General features: G+C 41.0%; 1 protein-coding gene across 1 annotated transcript in view; it reads right to left on the bottom strand.

Annotated features, from left to right (window-relative positions):
* CRYL1 (crystallin lambda 1) overlaps positions 1-14,137 on the bottom strand; it is a 50,921-nt gene extending 36,784 nt beyond the window's left edge. The window contains exons 1-3 of the mRNA XM_002188759.7: positions 13,964-14,137; positions 11,187-11,294; positions 3,999-4,125 (exon numbers count right to left, since the gene is read on the bottom strand). Coding sequence (XP_002188795.5) covers positions 3,999-4,125; positions 11,187-11,294; positions 13,964-13,995 — 267 coding nt within the window. The 5' untranslated portion in view covers positions 13,996-14,137. The remainder of the gene's footprint in view (positions 1-3,998; positions 4,126-11,186; positions 11,295-13,963) is intronic.
* Positions 14,138-18,602: the final 4,465 nt, after the last annotated feature.

Here is an 18,602-nt window from a genome sequence, read left to right as displayed (position 1 = left end):
GTTGTCAAAGCTCCAAAGTCAATGCTGATTTTGCACCCTGAAGGCACCACCAGACCTTCTGAAAGCTGTTAACACTGTTTTATAAAAATATGTCCAACTGGAAAAGATGAAAGAGCCAGCAAGATCTGAAAGATACCAGGTTGAAAATCTGTTAGTGTCGTTATCAACAGCTTAACAGTCTGTGCAGGTGTAACAGCAAGAGGGAGGAAAGGGGGCAGAACACCCTCTTTTTTTAAAGGGGTGGGCAGGAAATGAAGATACTGTTCTAAGGCTTTTAGGCAGAGTTCTTTTAAAAGTAAAAAGGATAAATGATACTTCAAGAACACAAGGTGTAAGTTAAAAGCTTAACTTCATCCCCTTGCCCAGTCTGTTCTGTTCAATGCCACAGCACAACAGATGGGTTCAGAGATCACCTCTCAGTGACCTTTTGTGTCCATCTTCAACTAGCCCAGCCACCCCTCACATGTCACCAAAAGACACAGCAGCTCAGGTGTCAAGAGTAAGATCTTAGCAATAGTCATCCATCTAATCTTCCTCTGAAAACTAGCAAACTCTATTGTTCAGTTAGTAAATAGTTCAATTAAAAAACTTTGGTTTTGTTTTACTAGTGTTGTGGTAAGAGATCATACAAGTGCTGCACTTCTTTCAATTTATCTTATTTATGAACTAGACACATATCCACTAAAATCTGGTTTTAATACTCAAAGGAGAACAAAGATGTTCAGTACCCAATAGTCACATGAAGACAGATAACAAAAGTAATCATATATTTATGCAAGAAGGCTAAGAGCACAAAACTAAGAAACATTTAACTCATCCATGATAGTCCCATGCCAGGAACATTTATAGTACAAACATATCCATTAATTTATCTCCATGGAGTTTTCAGCTAATGGAAAAGTTATTTCAGCATTAAAGCTTTTAAGTGATACAAAAACTTGCTGTGTACATTCACCTACATGCTATAGGTTACACACTTATTCCAAGTAGCATAGGAAAGTTCTGAGAAGTGAACTTGTGTGAATACTCAGGCTGAGAGCAAAACATGGACTGATTTCCTTCTGAAGATGGAAAGTTACTTCATGAAAATGCTGAGAAGAGAGAATATATAACCTTTTAAAATGTTCAAGACATCACTGTTATAAATTTTCTTCTCAATCCTTCTAATTATCTCTTGCATCTTTTTCCCAGTTGTATCTTCACTGCTATAACTTCGGAACTTCCATTTTTTACTATTATATTCCTTCTAAGTTATGTCCTATGAAAACTACACAGAAGGCAATTGTATGAAGAATTTACTCATAGAGGGCAAACATCAAGAAGTTTTTTAAAGCTTTAAGTGGACTTACTCTACAAAGGCCAGATTTGAAAAGAAGTTAAGATTTAACCAACTGAAATCCAGGGTAAAGAAGTGGCGTTCTCATGAAAATTTTGAAATAAGCTAATCAGTAGATTGTATCATTAAGCATGAAAATTTAGTCCTCTATATTTGACTAAGTTTAATGCAACCAATATTTTATTTTTTAAGTAACTAAGTTAGAACACTTGCGCTCATAAGTTACAATTAGTACATTTTATCCTTCCACATTCAAAGCTGCACTAAGCAGCATTTCTTAAATTTCATGTGGTTCAGTCATAGTCTGCTCACTGCTGAAATAAGGCTGTGAGCCTCGATTGTTTCATTCTATTCCACCACCCTCCTTCAAGAGAAAATTAAAGACGATTTCAAACAAATTGCCTGCCCACTTCCATCGTGCATTTGTTAAAACTCTGAATCAAACTTTAATGCTATAGTTTGGAGAGCTGATACAAATAGTACAACCATGTTTCACACATATGATCTGTTACCCATAGGCATACTGCAGCTATTCTGTTTATTTTTATTGATATACTAAGTAACTGCATGTTTAGAGACATCAAGAGGGCTAAGGGAACATAAAATAGTGCCAGAAAGCTGCAATTACCCCAGGTACACTGCTGCTCTTTGGAGACTACCAACACAACACGGCTGTCTTCAGCTACCTGAAAGGAACACACAGGTTCTCTGAGGTGCAGGCTGGTAGGACAGCAGGCAAGAGACTGAAGTTGCACAAAGAGACTTCCAATTAGATATTAGGGAAAAAATGCAATGACAGTAATCAAACATTTTAACGCATCACCCAGAGAGACCAGAAGTATTTACCCAAAACTCAACTGCACAAATTCTGCGCAAGCTGATGCAAGTTGGTCCTGCAATGGGTTGGGCCAGATGAGTTCCACAGGTTCCTTCTAACAGAAAATTACTTTGATTTTGTAACATTTGCCCAATGCCCATTTTGTAAATGAATTGACAGTGGTGGGACCTTGATTTAATCTGATGTTGCATGCAAGACCTTGTTTAAAAATCTTAAGATTTTGCTAAAGGCCCTCTTTAATGGGACCAATAGCATATCAAAACCCAACATCCCTGCCAGAACAACAAGACCCAAGAACTCCATGACAGCTATGTTCAGCTTCAAAAGAAGATTGGTAAAATAGAAGTCAGAAAGTTAAAGAGATACAAAGTTGGCACTAAGAACAATCAGATCCTTACAGATAGCATACAGAGAAAGTAAGGACACCATATGGATATACCATGTAGTAAGAAATGCTTGAAACAGCAATAGAAAACAAGAAGAACTATGAGAATACCGGAAACAAGAAGACAGCCTTTACAAGCAGTAGGTAGGAAGAACAGTCAGTTCTTACTCACTGGAATAGGCTGGCCAGTGCTGTTTCACAGATAGCTGTGCCCTTTGTTACATCCATTCATAAATGACCTGAAAGTTAGCTCATGAAATTTAAGTTGGCCATCATTATTACAACGACAAACATTTGCAGAAGGACTTTACAAGACTAAGTGGTTAGACAATAAATTTGGAAATTAAACTCAGTACAAGTAGGCAAAACATGCATGAACACAATACTATGAACTAACATGTTACGAGCTCATCAGTGATGAAAGAGCAAGATACTAGGGTTGAATATTTAATTTCATGTACTACTGTAAAAAGCTAGAGTACATTCACGCATTGACTTCTGTGTGAGCCTTCGCCCTGCCTCCCATTCTCTCCTCCTCACTTCACCAAATTGGGAGGAATAAAAGGTCTGAAAGTCTGTGCTCTTTTCAGTTCAATTTGTTACTAGGGTTGTGTTGCAGCTGATCAGACTGGGAATTTACAGCCTTAAACAGTGTAAGTTGTGAACTAGAATGCAGCATAAATATATGTAGAGACAGCTAATGGTACAACACTGGAATAATACTCGGGAGCCATACAAGGTAGAAGACGCCAATCCTAATGAAAACACATTCATACTTTATCCCAGAAGTAATCCCAGATTAGCCTATTCTCTGCACTATGTCCAATCCAGTGAGCATATTAATAATTAAGCAGCCACAAACTACCAAGTCCTAGCAGTTCAGCTTGTTCCCCATTCAAATTTTACTTAGCAGCACAGATTTCAAACCTATGTATCAGCCCTGTTTTTAATACTTTAGCACTCTGGGATAGCTGTGCTTGGCTACAGCACTCCCTCACAGTCAGAATAGTCACCCCATATGTCATGCTACCTGCCTTCACTAAGTATCTGGAGAGGGAAAAACACATTTTTTGACCGGCACTAGAACATGTGGTGTTCCCTAAGTGATAAGCTGTCCCTCAAAAATCTCCTGCCAACCTTCACCTTACATTCATCTTTTTAACCGGTACAGTCATTATTATACATGGAGGTCAGCAATTCCCTCTCAGCTTAGCTGCCAGCCTCTCCCCCACTGACTCAGAATAAACTTGCAAAGACACTAGCGTAAGAAATTCTGCAAAGAGGCATGATCTCCCATGTCAGGATACCAGGCTACAAAGAACTTTAACAAGCATGACTATATCCTTATGGGGTCATGATGTTGAACTCTCCAGTGCCCACCTACTACATAGCACAGTTTTTACTCACTGTTTGCTAGGAGTTGGCAAATCTTTGCTTACCTGAATGAAAGTTGCACCCTCTACTGCTGCCTTCAGGTCTGTACAAACGCTAATGAGAGCCAACTGCTGCTCCGCACTCAGAGCTCCTTTCAGGACTCCCAACTTCTCCATCTCTTTCATTTGTTTGCTGGCAGAAACAACATAGACACATTTAAACACTTTATCATTGTTCAGCCACCATCAATTTTTAAAAAAACCTTCTTAACAAACCATGACTATCTGTCATGCCACTGCATACATCTCTACTCAAAAATATAAAACGTTCATTTCAGTCATTTCTCCTTCAGTGACCCCATCTTATCAAAGGTTTTTCTTCTCTTCAAGCAGACAGCTCCAAGATCTACACCTAGATGTAAGATGGTCACGATTTTGAATTTGTTTTAACTGGTGCACAATCAGCAAGAGGGTTTTTTTTTTTGCTCATATTTAATGGGAGGCAAGGTCCCTTTAATAAAACTTCATCTAGTTTCACAAACAGCTCTTTTGCTACAAAGCTTCACTGTAGGAACACCACTTTACTAGTATAGAAATAAAAAAATACATTCAATACAGGCAAGAGACCTTCATAAAAACTGCCACTACATTTTGAGTTTTTTTTTAATGACTACAGAACAAGTGTCAAAAAATTTAAATAGTTACTAGACTTGAAATAAATGCTCAAGTACACACCCTGGCTGGGACTGGACAGGCCACTTCTTTAGAAAAGGTCTCTACAGTTTGAAGCCCTCAAACATCCAGAACAAGCAAGCCATTTTTCAAAACCATTATAAGCTGCTTAGAGGAACAATGGCCACAGAAGTTAGGTGGGATTAAACTGTCTGATCATAATCAACCTAAAGCTTTTTGATATAGTCTTTATCACGGGTTCAGTTTTCATCAGTTACATCGAGACAGAAGTCCTCTGAGCCTTTGGTTATTATTCAGCAAAAACTGCTCATCCTCATGAAGACATGAGGAAGTTGACCTAATGAATAGCAGCAGGAAAAAAAAAAAATCCTTTATTCTTCCTACCCACTTAATTAAGGACACAGCAAATGGCTGGCTTAAAAGCACAGACTTCTACTTCTTAAGTGATTTATGGCAAAGAATAGGAAACAGGGATCTTCAGCTCCCTTTCCCAAGGTCACAGGGAATATACAGCATGCTGGACAGAAGTTTAATCCAACACTTAAGGCTTCTAGTGCTGGCACACTAAAGGTGCCAGTGCTTCACCTGGAAAGAAACAGGTGCCCTAAGCTACACAATCCAAACTTCTGGCTCCCTCACACCTTGTGAGGCAAGATGAATAATTCAAAATGTCTTTATTATCCATTCATTAGTTCATTTCCCAGGTGTTCTTGCCTAAATCCAGCATACTCTTGCTCACAGACTTAAAAAAACCCCTCAAATCAAACAAAAACACACATACAAAAATTACATTTGAAGAGATCATATCAGAATTACTTCCTTCTTTGAAGAAGAGGGTGAAGTTCTTGTTCACTCTTATTGCAATACTACATTTGTCTCATCCTCCCAGGTTCTCCAAAATTACAGTACATGACTGGTGATTGAGGGATTCGAAAAAGCTAGAGTCATAGACTAAGTGATCCAGCTTCTATTTCTCTTCACCAAGCTTGCAGCACCCATCTCCTGTTTCATATCTTTCCTTCTGTTCCACTGATTACCATTCTGCATTTCTGCTTTTCCATCATAAACCACTAACAATACCCTGTGCACTCAGAATACCATTTCTTAGTTAACCTTCAAACCTGCCATCGTCATCTTTGGAATTTGAGGCTGGACTGTTTTGTTTTTTGTTTTTTTTTTTTTAATTCCAAACCAAAAAGCATTCTTTTTAACATAACCAGTCTTCATGATAGCCATGCATTTAAGTCAGTTGAAACGCGGAGTAGGGAAATATGTGCATTACTTCCATTTTGGGTTTCCCTCCTGGGAAATTTTAATTTTTTTGCACCCTTTACCAATCTACTTATAGCCATTCTGACTGTTTTGTTCTGCAAACAAATGTTAGTCTTTTAAACACCAAACCATCTTTATATTCCTATGGGGTATTAGATTGCTGCCGAACTGTGGGAAACCAGTGTTCCGTGATACTTACCATACATTAAGACACAAAGGTTTGTACCTAGAGCAGTGCACTACTGACCTCTACTGGATGACCTTTTAATGACGACAGCCTAAATTTTTAGGGGATCATCCCTACATTGACCTTAGACTGCGATCATTGGAGCTATATCCAAAGCTCCACTCTGCAGCTGTATTGTATGTGCAGCTCAGAGAGCTTCACTCAGTACCTGTAAGGTCTTTCAAGAATGAAGAATTCACATCAATAAGAAAATACTACTTCCTTTCTGAGCTTATGCTTCACCTACCTCCAGAGTTTTACTGTTGTACCTGTCTGCCCATGTCAGCACTATTCTGGGAACTGGGCTAGTATTTGCTTCAGGACAAGGCATCCAATCTACGGGAACACTCCCAATCACATAAAATGCCTGGGATGCTTCTGGTTATAAATCCTACTCTGAAAGTCTTTACGGAAGGACCCTGAAAGAAACGCTAACACTTTATTCATCTTGTTCACACCCTACTTGCCTCACCTTTATCCACAGCCACTACTGGGCAGGTATATTCAGCGCACACAGTTGCAACCAGCAAATACTTATTAGAATTATGACTGCTTAATCACAACCATACTGCCCACACTAATAAGGGAATGAAGAGAACAAAACACCAGCCCTGTTCTTCACAAGTTCAGCCAGCTGCTGTTGCCCAAAGACTAGAATTATTCAACAGTCAAAGCACAACCATCTAGTGCTGTCTGATAAATAGTAGTTGGCATGGTGAGAACAAACCAAAACATCACTCATATTTAGCCTGAGACAGAACAGACCAAGTAGGTTTTGTGTAGCCAAGCTTGAAAGCTTTCAGGAAAGGAGATTTCACGACTCCTTGGACAACCTGTTACTCTGCATACCAGGCAAATGTGAGCACCATAACTGTTCTCAAAACACAACTTTAGTAATTACACGAATCACCCTTAATGAAATAATTTGTTCCAGCTGCCATGGCACTGGCTACCACACAGGAATGAGGTGAAAAGACATAATTTCCCTTTGGAGGTATTTTCCACTCAGTCAGACAGAACTTTTGTAAAGGTGGAATCTATCCCCTTCCAAAGCCTATCAATATGTTCTCTAGCTAGTTCTGCAGGTGATGCAGTTTTGCCTAGCTAATTAATTGCACTTTTTGGTGTGGTGGGTGGGTAGAGATAAAAATCAAAAGGTAGAATCAAGCCTACAATTTAGCACAAGCTCGATGTGCCAACATCAATATCAAACTGTGTTCTGAAAAGAATCATCTAGTTGGAAGTTCTCCCCTCAAAAGAGATAAGTAAAACTATCAAAGAAGACCTAAGCCAAGCCAAGGCATTTTGCCCTTGATATTTACAGTACCAATACAACAAAACAATACATAAGACAGACTGGAAGACTAAGCCAGTAAGCCTGGTAACCAATCAATCTTTATCAGTAGAATAATTATGTTTAGAACAATAGCAAGTAACTACTTGGAAAAGTTTACATATTACAAGAATAATAAATTTGTTTTTGGCAGAGGGGCATGCACTAAAGCATTTTTGCATCCTGTGTTTTAGGACTACTTTCAGGAATAGGATTCCACTTGTTTTTCTAATTCTCATTATTTCAAACTTTAGCAAAGTTTCATTCAAACTAGAATCACAACGATGCAGGGAAAAAGGCATGCTAGATATGAAAAATTACATTTCCCAAGCCAGGCCACTACACCATGCATTCAGTAGGTCCAGTGTGGTGTAAGGGTGTTCATTAGTTTGTTTCTTCATCATAACAAAAGGTTGTTTCATTAGAGCAGACCTTGAGATGTTCTGAATTTATATAAAAGGCAATGACTTCTGGGTCAACAGACTAAAAGACAAGAACATAAAATAATTAAATATCACTTCTGCCATCAAAGTAGTATCATCTCCTTTTAGAAGTAAAGTGAGTGTTGCTTACTACTCAAACCCTGTTTTATTTGGAAAAGGGAAACTACAAATAATCATCTGTACACTTCAGTTTCTCCCTAATAAGTCATACCTCCATACACTAGAAGTTTGTGGACTGCAGACTAGAGAGGAATAAGTATGTTCCAAAACAAAAACAAAATAAACCACAAAGCCCCTAAGCCTAAAAACTTCCCTAAAAGTATTTGCTGTTTGGAGAGAAAAAGGAAAGCAAATTACATCAAGTTCAGAGAACCAGTCACCAACTGGCTCTATCAGAAAGACACTGCCTTGCTGCTCTCCTGCCTGTTAGCACATATTACCTGCCCAAGCTCCAACACTTACAGAAGTATCACATCAGTAAATAATTGTGATTTACTGCAGGTTGTGTGCTATGAAATGAGTGCAAAGAAGTTTGACCATATCTTGATAGATACAATCATTAAAATAGTGGTTGAAGGAACTGTGTAGCTTGTGTATTCTTGTCACGAAAACTAGGTTTTCCTTTTAACTGGAGTGTCACAATAGCCAAAATACACAAGTTAATTATAAGTTAAGATCATCTTATGTAAAAGGCAAAACTTGCCTTGAACTCAACGGAACTTGCCTTGAACTTATGAATAACTTGGATGAAGGGGCAGGTGCTCCTTCAGCAAGTTCACTGATGACACAAAGCTGGGAGGAGTGGCCAATACCCCAGAGGTCTGTGCAGCCCTTTAGAAGGACTTTGACAAGTCGGAGAGATGGGCAGAGAGGAACTGTCTGGAATTCAACAAAGGCAAACACAGAGTTCTGCACCTGAGGAGGAATAACCCCAGGCACCAGCACAGGCTGGGGTGACCTGCTGGAAAGCAGCTCTGTGGAGAAGGATCTGGGGGGCCTGGTGGACAACAAGGTGTCCATGAGCCAGAAGTGTCCTCATAGCCAAGAAGGCCAGTGGGATCCTGGGATGCATTAGGAAGAGCAGTGCAGGTTGAAGGAGGAGATCCTGCTCCTCTACTCTGCCCTGGTGGGGCACAACTGGAGTGCTGGGTCCAGTTCTGGGCTCCTTGGTACAAGAAAGACACAGAGCTCCTGGAGGGGGTCCAGCAGAGGGTTACAAAGATGATTATAGTGCCAGAGCATCCCTCCTACAAAGAAAGGCTGATGGAGTTGGGCCTGTTCAGACAACAGAGGGGACCTCAACAGTGTCTAGAAGCATCTGGAAGGAGGATGCCAAGAAATGGATCCAGGCTTTTCTCAGTGGCACCAAGCAATAGGACAAGAGACAACAGGCAGAAACTGAAAAGCAGGAAGTTCCACCTGAACAAGAGGAAGAGTTTCTTTACTGTGAGGGTAACTAAACTGGAATAGCTTGCCCAAAAATATTGTAGGGTCTCTTTGGAGAGGTCTCTGGAGCTTTTCAAAAGCTGTCTGGATACAAGGAGCTTTAGAAAATCCTGCTTGAATAGGGAGGTTGGATTAGATGACCTTCAGTACTCCCTTCTAACACCTGTTTGGTGATTCTGCGAACTCCTGCAGGAGAACACACACAGACACACGACAGTACAGATCCACTTAAATAGCACTCTATCCTATTACACATGACATTATATGCTTCATGTTTCCAAGCTGGAAACCTTGGAAGGCTAACATCCTCATGCTGCTATTAGAAAAATAAAAAATATGGGGCAAGTACTGGCTTTAGTAATGAACACCACAAAGCTGCCACCTAATAGTCCAGAATCTCATTGTGGCTACCACTATGACAGCAACTCTGAAAAAACCCAAAAGTTTGTGTCATCTAGGTGATGCAACAGAGATGTTTGGTCTAACATATACCTGGAAAGAAAAAAAATGAGGAGATAGATTTTCCCACTCTTCTGTTATCAAGTCTTTTTTAGCAGATCTCACTAGACATCACACACTGTTTAACTTCTGAACTCTAACAACTGAACTGATCTACAAGGGGTTCCTGAAGTCACTCTTGTTTGCTTTAAGGCTTGTTACAGAAACCAGTTAAGATGCAACACACCACAACCTTTTTTCAGGTGCACCTTACACCCCAATACAGCTGACACACATGCTGACATCATGTCCCTCCAAGGCATCATGAAGACAGAGCTGATGCATTTAGGTTGATGCTAATTGTGAAGTCATCTGAAGTCCAGCATTAAATGCTGATACAACAACATAAGGTTGTACACAGAGCCACCCTATAAATGTACTTTCACCCTCTCACACAGGCAGATAAAAACTGTATTTTAAGGCCTGGCAAGAAGAGGGTTGCATAGGACCAAGCAGATATGTTCCTTCTAACAAAGAACTAGAGGCCAATCAAAGTAACTTAGGAGTCAGGTTCAAAACAAACACAATGAACAGCTCTTCATGCAGCACGCAGTAAATCAACAGAACACAAAGTCCTTTGGTAAGAAGGCCACAAAAGGATTTATATCAGTTCAACGGAAGGTTAGAGAAATACTTGGAAGAACTCCAGTTAAGAGTGACTGAATAGAAAATTAACTTGTTGGCATTGAAGGCTGGGGGAGGGGAGCAGACAGGCAAGACTTGAACTTGTAGCTCTTGTAGTACCAAAAGCACAAGGCTTTAGCCACAGTGCCATGCGCAACAGAAGAGGGCTGGAGGCCTGGACTCAACTGGTGCAAGCGATGTCACATTCACTCCCTCAAACTGGCACTCCTTCTAAAGATGCTTCCTACTTCAACTGAGCAATGACACTAGCAATGTTTTCTTCTAAGACTCAAAAACAACAGTTTAAGAATTTAAAAACTAGTTATAAAATGCTAATAATTGTAGCCGGGCTTCTCAGCAATCCATCTTAACCTACCTCCACTTTGAAATGGTCTTTGTTGCCTTTCTGTGGAAAAAACTCTTATGTTCATATATATTTTAAACCTAGCCTATAAATAACCTAATGGTGGTAAGAATTATTTTTTTAAAAACTGAATTTAAATATAAGATCTTTAATATCGTAAAAATTAAATTTCTCTTCAGAAGTGTCAGAGACACTTGGAAGCACAGATCTTCTGATCTTAACCTGTACTTCTACGTTAAAGCCTTCTTCAAAGCCTAAAATCTATGCTCCCTGAAATAACAAGATATAGCTATTCGTTCATAACTACAAAAATCCCACAGTTTCATTCCAACCCCAGTTATTTCAAGTTACCTACCGAATATTTTCCAGTGCAGTTGTTAGTTGCTCTTGTGCAATATCATAAAGTTTCACTTTGAAGCCTCCAGCAGCAAACACCATGGCCCAGCTGCGACCAATGAGTCCACTGAAAAAAAAAATCAGCCAATTAATACACCAGCATTTAATAGCGGGAAGGAGATCTTTGAAAGCATTGCAAAAACCAAACCAGAGCTTGGACTCTTTGATATTTGATAAAAAGATCAGGTGCATACTGATGAGAAAAAAATCTCTCTAACAGAGAAATACCCTTTGCTGGCTGTGTATAGCAGCTTCGCCGAAAGCTGGAATGAAAATAATGGGGAAGAAAAAACCCAAAACAAAACAGAAAAAGAAGAGCAGAAGTCAAATAGAAAGAACCACTATTTTGTGATACTGGGCTCAATCACCAACAGTTTTGTCAGTCACAATCTTAACCTGGACTTGGTTAATTCATTTACATTAAAGAGCTTAAAAATAAATAAATAAATAAATAAATAAATTTGTTTGGCTCATAGACTGAAGACAGGCAGCAGCCCACTGATCCCAGAGTGCAGGATCCTGCCTCAGAGGTGATCAGAAAACTCAGGGCCCACCTACTGAAGTCACAGATTCTCAGCAATTCAGAAAGTACCACAAGCACATGAAAAGGAAAAAAAAAAATCTCAACTGAACATAGGTTTGATACTATTTTTCCATCTAGCCACCTCTAGCACTACCTTTATTTTTAGATTAAGCACTTAATCATGCTGGATACACAGAGGAACAGTCTGTCTACATTTTTGGTGAATCATATTACTGAGCAATACATGGAGGAAAACTGTAGTAACTGACAATTGTAACATCTTTCTTAAAGCGATGCGAGTTCTAACTTCATTAGATGTGTAGCAAGCAGCAGTCTTTTCAAATGGAAGCACAAAGGCACAGTGTCACAAGCTTAAGTAACCTAAAATCATAAAAAATTAGGAAAAAAAAATCGGTAACAGAAACAAGATCAGAACTCAATATCCATGACTATTACAGTGGGGGTTTTGATAATTACATGCATTTCCTCTCACTTCCAAGATCACTGTATTTGCAGCATTAAACTTTAGTGATGTCTGGCAATTGAAAAATTCAGTGCCATTAGGGCATCAATAAAAGATTAAAAGGGGAGCAAAAGTCAGAGATAAAGTAACAGGGCAGATGAGAAAAGAAGGAAGGAAAAACAGGAACATGCTCAGCCTTTGGTTTAACTATATCCTTTTTAAAAGGATCAAAACAGGAAGTTTCAGGAAATAGCAGGAATCAGTAGAAATAACTATGAAAAAAAAAAGTGAAGTCTTGCATTTAGTGCTATTAAGCAGAGAGTAAGATCTCGCTCAAAACCTACCATTTAAAAGTAAAAATAAACTACTTCTCTGCATCAGTTCTGAGGCAAGCAACAGAACAAACTTACAGAACAGGCATGGTCAAGGTCTGTTGCAGCCTCATAGCTAATAAGTATAATAAAATAAAAGCATATGAATCACTTCAACTTGATATAAGCATATCTGATCTACCAGTATCTTTATAAAGTAGCATAACGTCTCTAAATTGCATGTTTAAATTGAATTTCCTTAAAACACACACACAAAAAAATCTGGAATACAGGCTTTTAAGATTGTGGGGTTTTTCTTTTGAACCACAGAACACACAAAGTAAGTCAATGGTAGGCATCAGGCATGCACCGTTACTCCATTGTACACGACAGCATCATCACACCCGATGTTAGCATATTTCACCCCAAGACAGTGCTCTTTGACACTTTAAGCACTGTCATTTTGGGCCCAGTGTTAGATAAAGTATTAACAACCAGACCTGCTCACACAGCTTCTGCAGATGCTACCAAAACCTGCTGCCGTGCCACAGGAGCCACAGCAGGCAAGAGCCCAACTCTGCTGACCCTTCAGACACACCTACAGTGAATACCATTTCCCTGAGTACCAGCAGTAGGAGCCAGTTTGGTCAGTGTCACACAGCACCACTCAAACTCCCATCCTAAGGCTTCAAGTGGTCTTGCTAATAAAGTTGGCTCCAGCCTACACCTGTAGCACCAAGGTACAGTGGTGCACAGGGGACTGTTACTATCCCACACCTATTTTCTCTCCCGTCCAGATTCTTGTTCAAGTAAAGAATTTTAGGTTCAGTTCAAGGAGAGGATGAAACAATGTGTAGCCACACAAGCCACTGACTCTTGTGTCAAGTCAGTATTACTTCAGGAGTGTCTACGGCGAACTTAGGAGTTTCCCGACATAGCTGACAAATAGGACGTTAAGTTGTGCTTGGATTTCTCCGCTCCTCTTGCATTTACACACACACAAGGCACTGCAATGAAAAAGGACGCTAGTCTTTCAGACCTAAAGGGTGACTCACTTCGGTAAAGATGTTTGTTTGCTGTTTGTTTTACAGTAGCACAGAGCTGTCAGAGGCTTAAACAAAGGCACCCTAAGTAGAGAAAGGCAGGTGCATCCCCCCACTTCCTGAGATCCAGCAGCAGCGCGCCCCCGCGGCTGGGCAAAACCACCGCCTGCCCCGAGCCAGCAGCTCGCTGACACATCCGACGGCTGCAGCAGCGGGGACAGCTGAGGCAGGGCCGTACCGACACTGAGTACCCAAACCCCCTCCTCGCAGGCCGGGCCGAGCGGGGACACGGCGCCCAAGCCCCTTCGCACGCCGCGGGCATCCGTCCTACAGGCGCCGCGCCGGAACCTCCTCCCCGGGGCGCCGCCGCCGCCCGCGGGCGACCAGAGGCTTTACCTGCCGATGATGGCAACCTGCGAGGGCTCCATGCCTGCGGCCGCCGCGACCGAGAGATGCGGGATGGGCAGCGGGATGAGCCACCTCGGCCCTGTGCGGGTCCGCCCCGCCCGCGGCTCCCTCCATGTCACAGCCGCCCATTGGCTCCGCGGCCGCCCCCACCCCGGGGGCCGAGCCTGCCCGAGACTGGGGCGGGCCCGGGGCGGGCTCGGGGCGGGCTCGGGGCGGGCTCGGGGCGGGCTCGGGGCGAGGCCGGGGCGGGGCCAGGGCCGGGGCTCGGCCGGGGCGGGGCCGAGGCCGAGCCTGCCCGGGCTCGGGGCGGGGCCGGGGCGGGCTCGGGGCGGGGCCGGGACGGGCTCGGGGCGGGGCGGGGCCGGGGCCGGGGCCGGGGCCGGGCGGGCCGGGGGTGGCTCCAACGGGGGCTCCCACGGCCGCAACCCCCGAGTCCCGCCCCTCCTGCTCCCCGGGCACTGAGAGAAAACTTAATATTTTAAATGCTTAAATAATATAAAACATTATATTAATGTACTCTTTATATATTCAATAAATCTTTTTAAGTCTTCTTGTCTTTCTGAAAAAACCTAGCAGTCGAAAAATAAGACATTCGAACCCAGAATAAAGGTTTGATAGTTACTGACGAAGTTCAGTGAACTTTTATTTGGCTATCATTTAAAAGTTTGTTCAGTTTATCATTTCTTCTACTTTCCAAGAAAAATAAATAAGGCTAACATAATAATTTGGTGCATCTGCCCACTCACTGGCACTTTGCTAATTCCAATCACATTCAACGAGATGGAGATGTCAAAATTATATTTCCTAACGGCTTCATGAAGACTGCTCAACAGACAGTAGGTGGAAAACCAAACTATTCTCTCCTTGGCTTCCTGACCTTAACACCACCCATGTAACCTGAGATATGCCAGTAGCTTGGAAGTGTTAGTGGAGCAAAGTGGCAGTAAACTTGGGCATGGGAAGATTTAAGGCCATGGGACAGAAGAGTGTAGCATGCTGTGCCAGTTCTGCTGCTCAGGGCTTATGTAGGCTGGTGTAGAAAGCAGCATGTTAAGGTTTTAGCAAGTACCAACTTTGCTCCTTTGAAGACTAATGCAAAATGGCATGACTAGGCACATGTTCTGAACACGCCTGGGCTTGAGAAAAATGGTCTTTGGAACATTCCATTTAGAAGTACTTACCAGTTATTTTAATACTCTTGGACCTCCTGAGATGTGTATTTATACCTTACTTGTCATCAGCAATAGACTAAGAGACAAAAGCCAATGGAGATCTACAAGCGGATTCAGAGAATTAAAAGCTCAGTTTGATGTGTTGAGAGCTAATCACAGCTGTGATAAAATTACAGGGCCTTTTAGTTCTGGGGGTGAACAAAACAAATCTATGGCAATGACATCTGAACTATATTGTTGTTGTTGTTGTTATCCATATATTAGTGACAAAGGCCCATAGCTCTGCATTACTTAATCAAAAGTAGGGTATGACCGCGGCTATATTCCCCAGCATCTGCAGTGATCAGACACACTGGGAAGTCCAAACAAGATCAAAAGAAGAAAGAGAAGTTTGCAAGAAGAAAAGAAAATATAGATAATTAAATTCTCAGAAGTGTAAGTCAAGGGAAGAAAATATGACTTAAAAACAAAATACAAGTTTAATTTTTGTGTAATAGCATAAGAGTTTTAGGCCCAGCTCTTGCAGACTCCACAAGTTAGGGACAGTGATTCTCCTCTGTCTTCTGCAATTCACATGGAAAGTACAGAAGGTGCTGTAAGCCCAGAAACATCAAAAACCATAACCAACCAATAACATGGTGAGAGGACTTGTGCTCCATAAGGAAATGAAAAGTAGGGTTTGTACTGGCAGCAGAAGAGGCCCAAGTGGAGCAAATATGCACTCAGCAGCTTATGTATTCTTTCTTCAAAGCCAATTAGGGGTAGAGGCAGATTTGACTTGCGTTGGGAGCTGCACAGTTGATCCCTGTATGTTTTTAGTTTCTTTCTATGGAGCGTGCTCCTCTGCTGCCGCACAGGCAGAGCTGAAATCTGCTACTGGCCACAGAGGGGTGGATTTATTGCAGGGGAGAAGCAGGATGGTATAAAAAGGTCGTGTAAGAAGTAAGGAGAAATAACTCTCACCAACTCTGAGCCACAGGGACATGGAATATGAAGGAGATGCAAATTCCCCCTTGGAGAAAATAAAGGAATGGTATGCTTTTAAAATACAGAGAGTGCTAGCCAGAGCTTTTAGTGTGGAATATAAACAGAGGCATAGTTCACATTTGTTAAGTATTAGATCTGTTTAATACATCACTTGTTCACCAGAACAACCAGCAAGTACATTTATTTGGTAATGGACTATGATCTGTTGCTACTACATTCCTAATGGTTCATGAAGTATAATGACTTAAAAAGATAGCTTTAGTTAATAACTATATTGCTGTTCTGTAGAGTTTTAACTAATGGTTTGCATACTGTGTTATAACTAGTGGTTGTATTGAAATGATGTTAAAAATAAAACTATAATTTGGGTCTTTCAAAGTGTAGATGGCCTGAAGCAAATACTACTAATATTGTTAAAATGCTGATTCTTAAAGAAGCAATCTAAAGGAATAAAGAAGTAAATAGTAGTAAAGTAGATGCTACTAAAGCACAATTCAGCAAAACTAGATAGAATTATATAGTTCAATAGTAAAAACACCTGTTAAGAAGATGATTTTCCTGTTGCAAATGCATTTTAAACCCAAACTACAACATGTGGTACAACAAAGAAAGGCACATGGTGTGATTCTTGGGGTGTCCTGTGCAGGGCCAGGAATTGGACTTCAATGATCCTTGTGGGTTCCTTCCAATTCACATATTTTATAGTTTTATATACATTATTTGTAACATATGTATCATTCATAATGAGGTTTTCCCGTTCGTTTTGCTTTCAAATTGTATGCTGACTAGATGCATTAGTTCCCTGAGGAGCAGTTAGATGCAGCTTCACTGTTTGTGGCAGTCAAGCTACTTGAATGGTTTCTGCATGACAGCAGAAAATTCCAAAGACCTGGTCAGTCCAGAATTCAGAACTAGAAAATTACTTTTTTAAAATTACAGTGGGAGAATTACATTTTCAATTCAGAAAAACACTAATTAGTGCTTGATCAGATGAACAATTCAACTGGCAGAGCAAGGGTAAGGTACATAGTAACAGCGATTATAAAAGGTACACACTAACAGCAATTATCACAGGCAGACTGTGGCCAGTAACCCCTGAACCCAAATTAGTAGGTCCTGGAATAGTTTGTCTGAGTCCTTATTTGCAAAGTTACCACTGGAAAAAGACAGATACACCATGTATTGAAAGGCAAAGAAATTCCTATTTAAGAATATAGCTTCATGGTTTCTTTAATCTGTCCTAAATTTTCACTGAATTCACTGGATCAGGTACTTGATGTCTTGAATAGTGACTGAAGGAAAACCTGATGAGATTAGCAGTTTGCTTCAGCTGCACAAGTATGTAACTTGGTGCCAGTCAGAGGACTGATGTGGGGCATTTAGTGACAGTTGTGGTTTAATCCAACTTAAAATGATCAGGACTTCAAAGCATACAATGCTACTTGCACTAGAGTAGATACTAAATTTACTCTTTTGGGGTTTTTTTTGTTTGTTTGTTTGGGGTTTTTTTGGCAATTTCACTTTCTAGGTTGCCCTCTGGATTTAGCCAGTCATTTATGTCATTTTACATCATTATAGGCTTTCTTACTGTGGCATCATCTTGGTAGATGATGTCTTAAGATCACAACCCATGAGTAAAGCCCCTCGTTGCCACAAAGGATCCTGAGATTTTGTGGGTTTGTGTGAAATCTTCATGTATTAAGATGTATTTATACTTCATAGCACCAGAAAAAACAAACAAACAAAAAAAAACCAAACCCAACCCTGTAGATTGACACAGCTTTTTAAAACATGAACAAATTGAGACTCTCATTTTCTTTGTGAGTATGTCAAAAGTAGCAGCTGGAATGCAAGGTCTCAGGACCTGGGCCAGGGCATGTTCCCAGTACGGTCAGAGTCCATACAGGCCAGAGGCCACTTAAGTCTGAGTGTATACTCCCAATTTTGGAGGGCAAGGAAGCTTGACAAGCTTGAAGCAAGGAACACGGTCAGATTCCTGGGCTGCCTTGGCACCACTTAATTTACAAATTAGATGCACTGGCTCCTTGACACAGTGCCTTCTCTTCACTGCCCTAAAAATTTGGGCTGAAACATCAGAATAGTGCTGGGCACCAGTATGCCCAGGTCCCCAACACGGACAAGCTGGATAGCAGAGCTAGGTCTATTACCACACAATCTACCTATTGCTCAGGTACATATTAATGCATCTGGGGACAATGAGAAAAAATCTAAAAACCATAGGTTCAATTATATATGAGGAGTCACAGGCAGAAAAGGAGAGGATATAAATGTATATATTTTTCTTATGCTGAGTTTATGGTTTGTGGCAAGTAATGCAGCTGAAAACTTTTCCCACCCTACATCTGTTATTCTGCAAGCTACTTGTACTCCAGAAAATTCAGGTATAGAGATTCTCATGTCCAAAGGTCTCAAGTCTCAAGTTTCTGTGTGAAAGTGGTTCATGCATG

The sequence above is a fragment of the Taeniopygia guttata genome, chromosome 1 (assembly GCF_048771995.1).
Source record: "Taeniopygia guttata chromosome 1, bTaeGut7.mat, whole genome shotgun sequence".
Classification (NCBI taxonomy): Eukaryota; Metazoa; Chordata; class Aves; order Passeriformes; family Estrildidae; genus Taeniopygia; species Taeniopygia guttata.
Note: the sequence above shows the minus strand (reverse complement) of the source record. Positions and strands in the feature narration are given on the sequence as shown.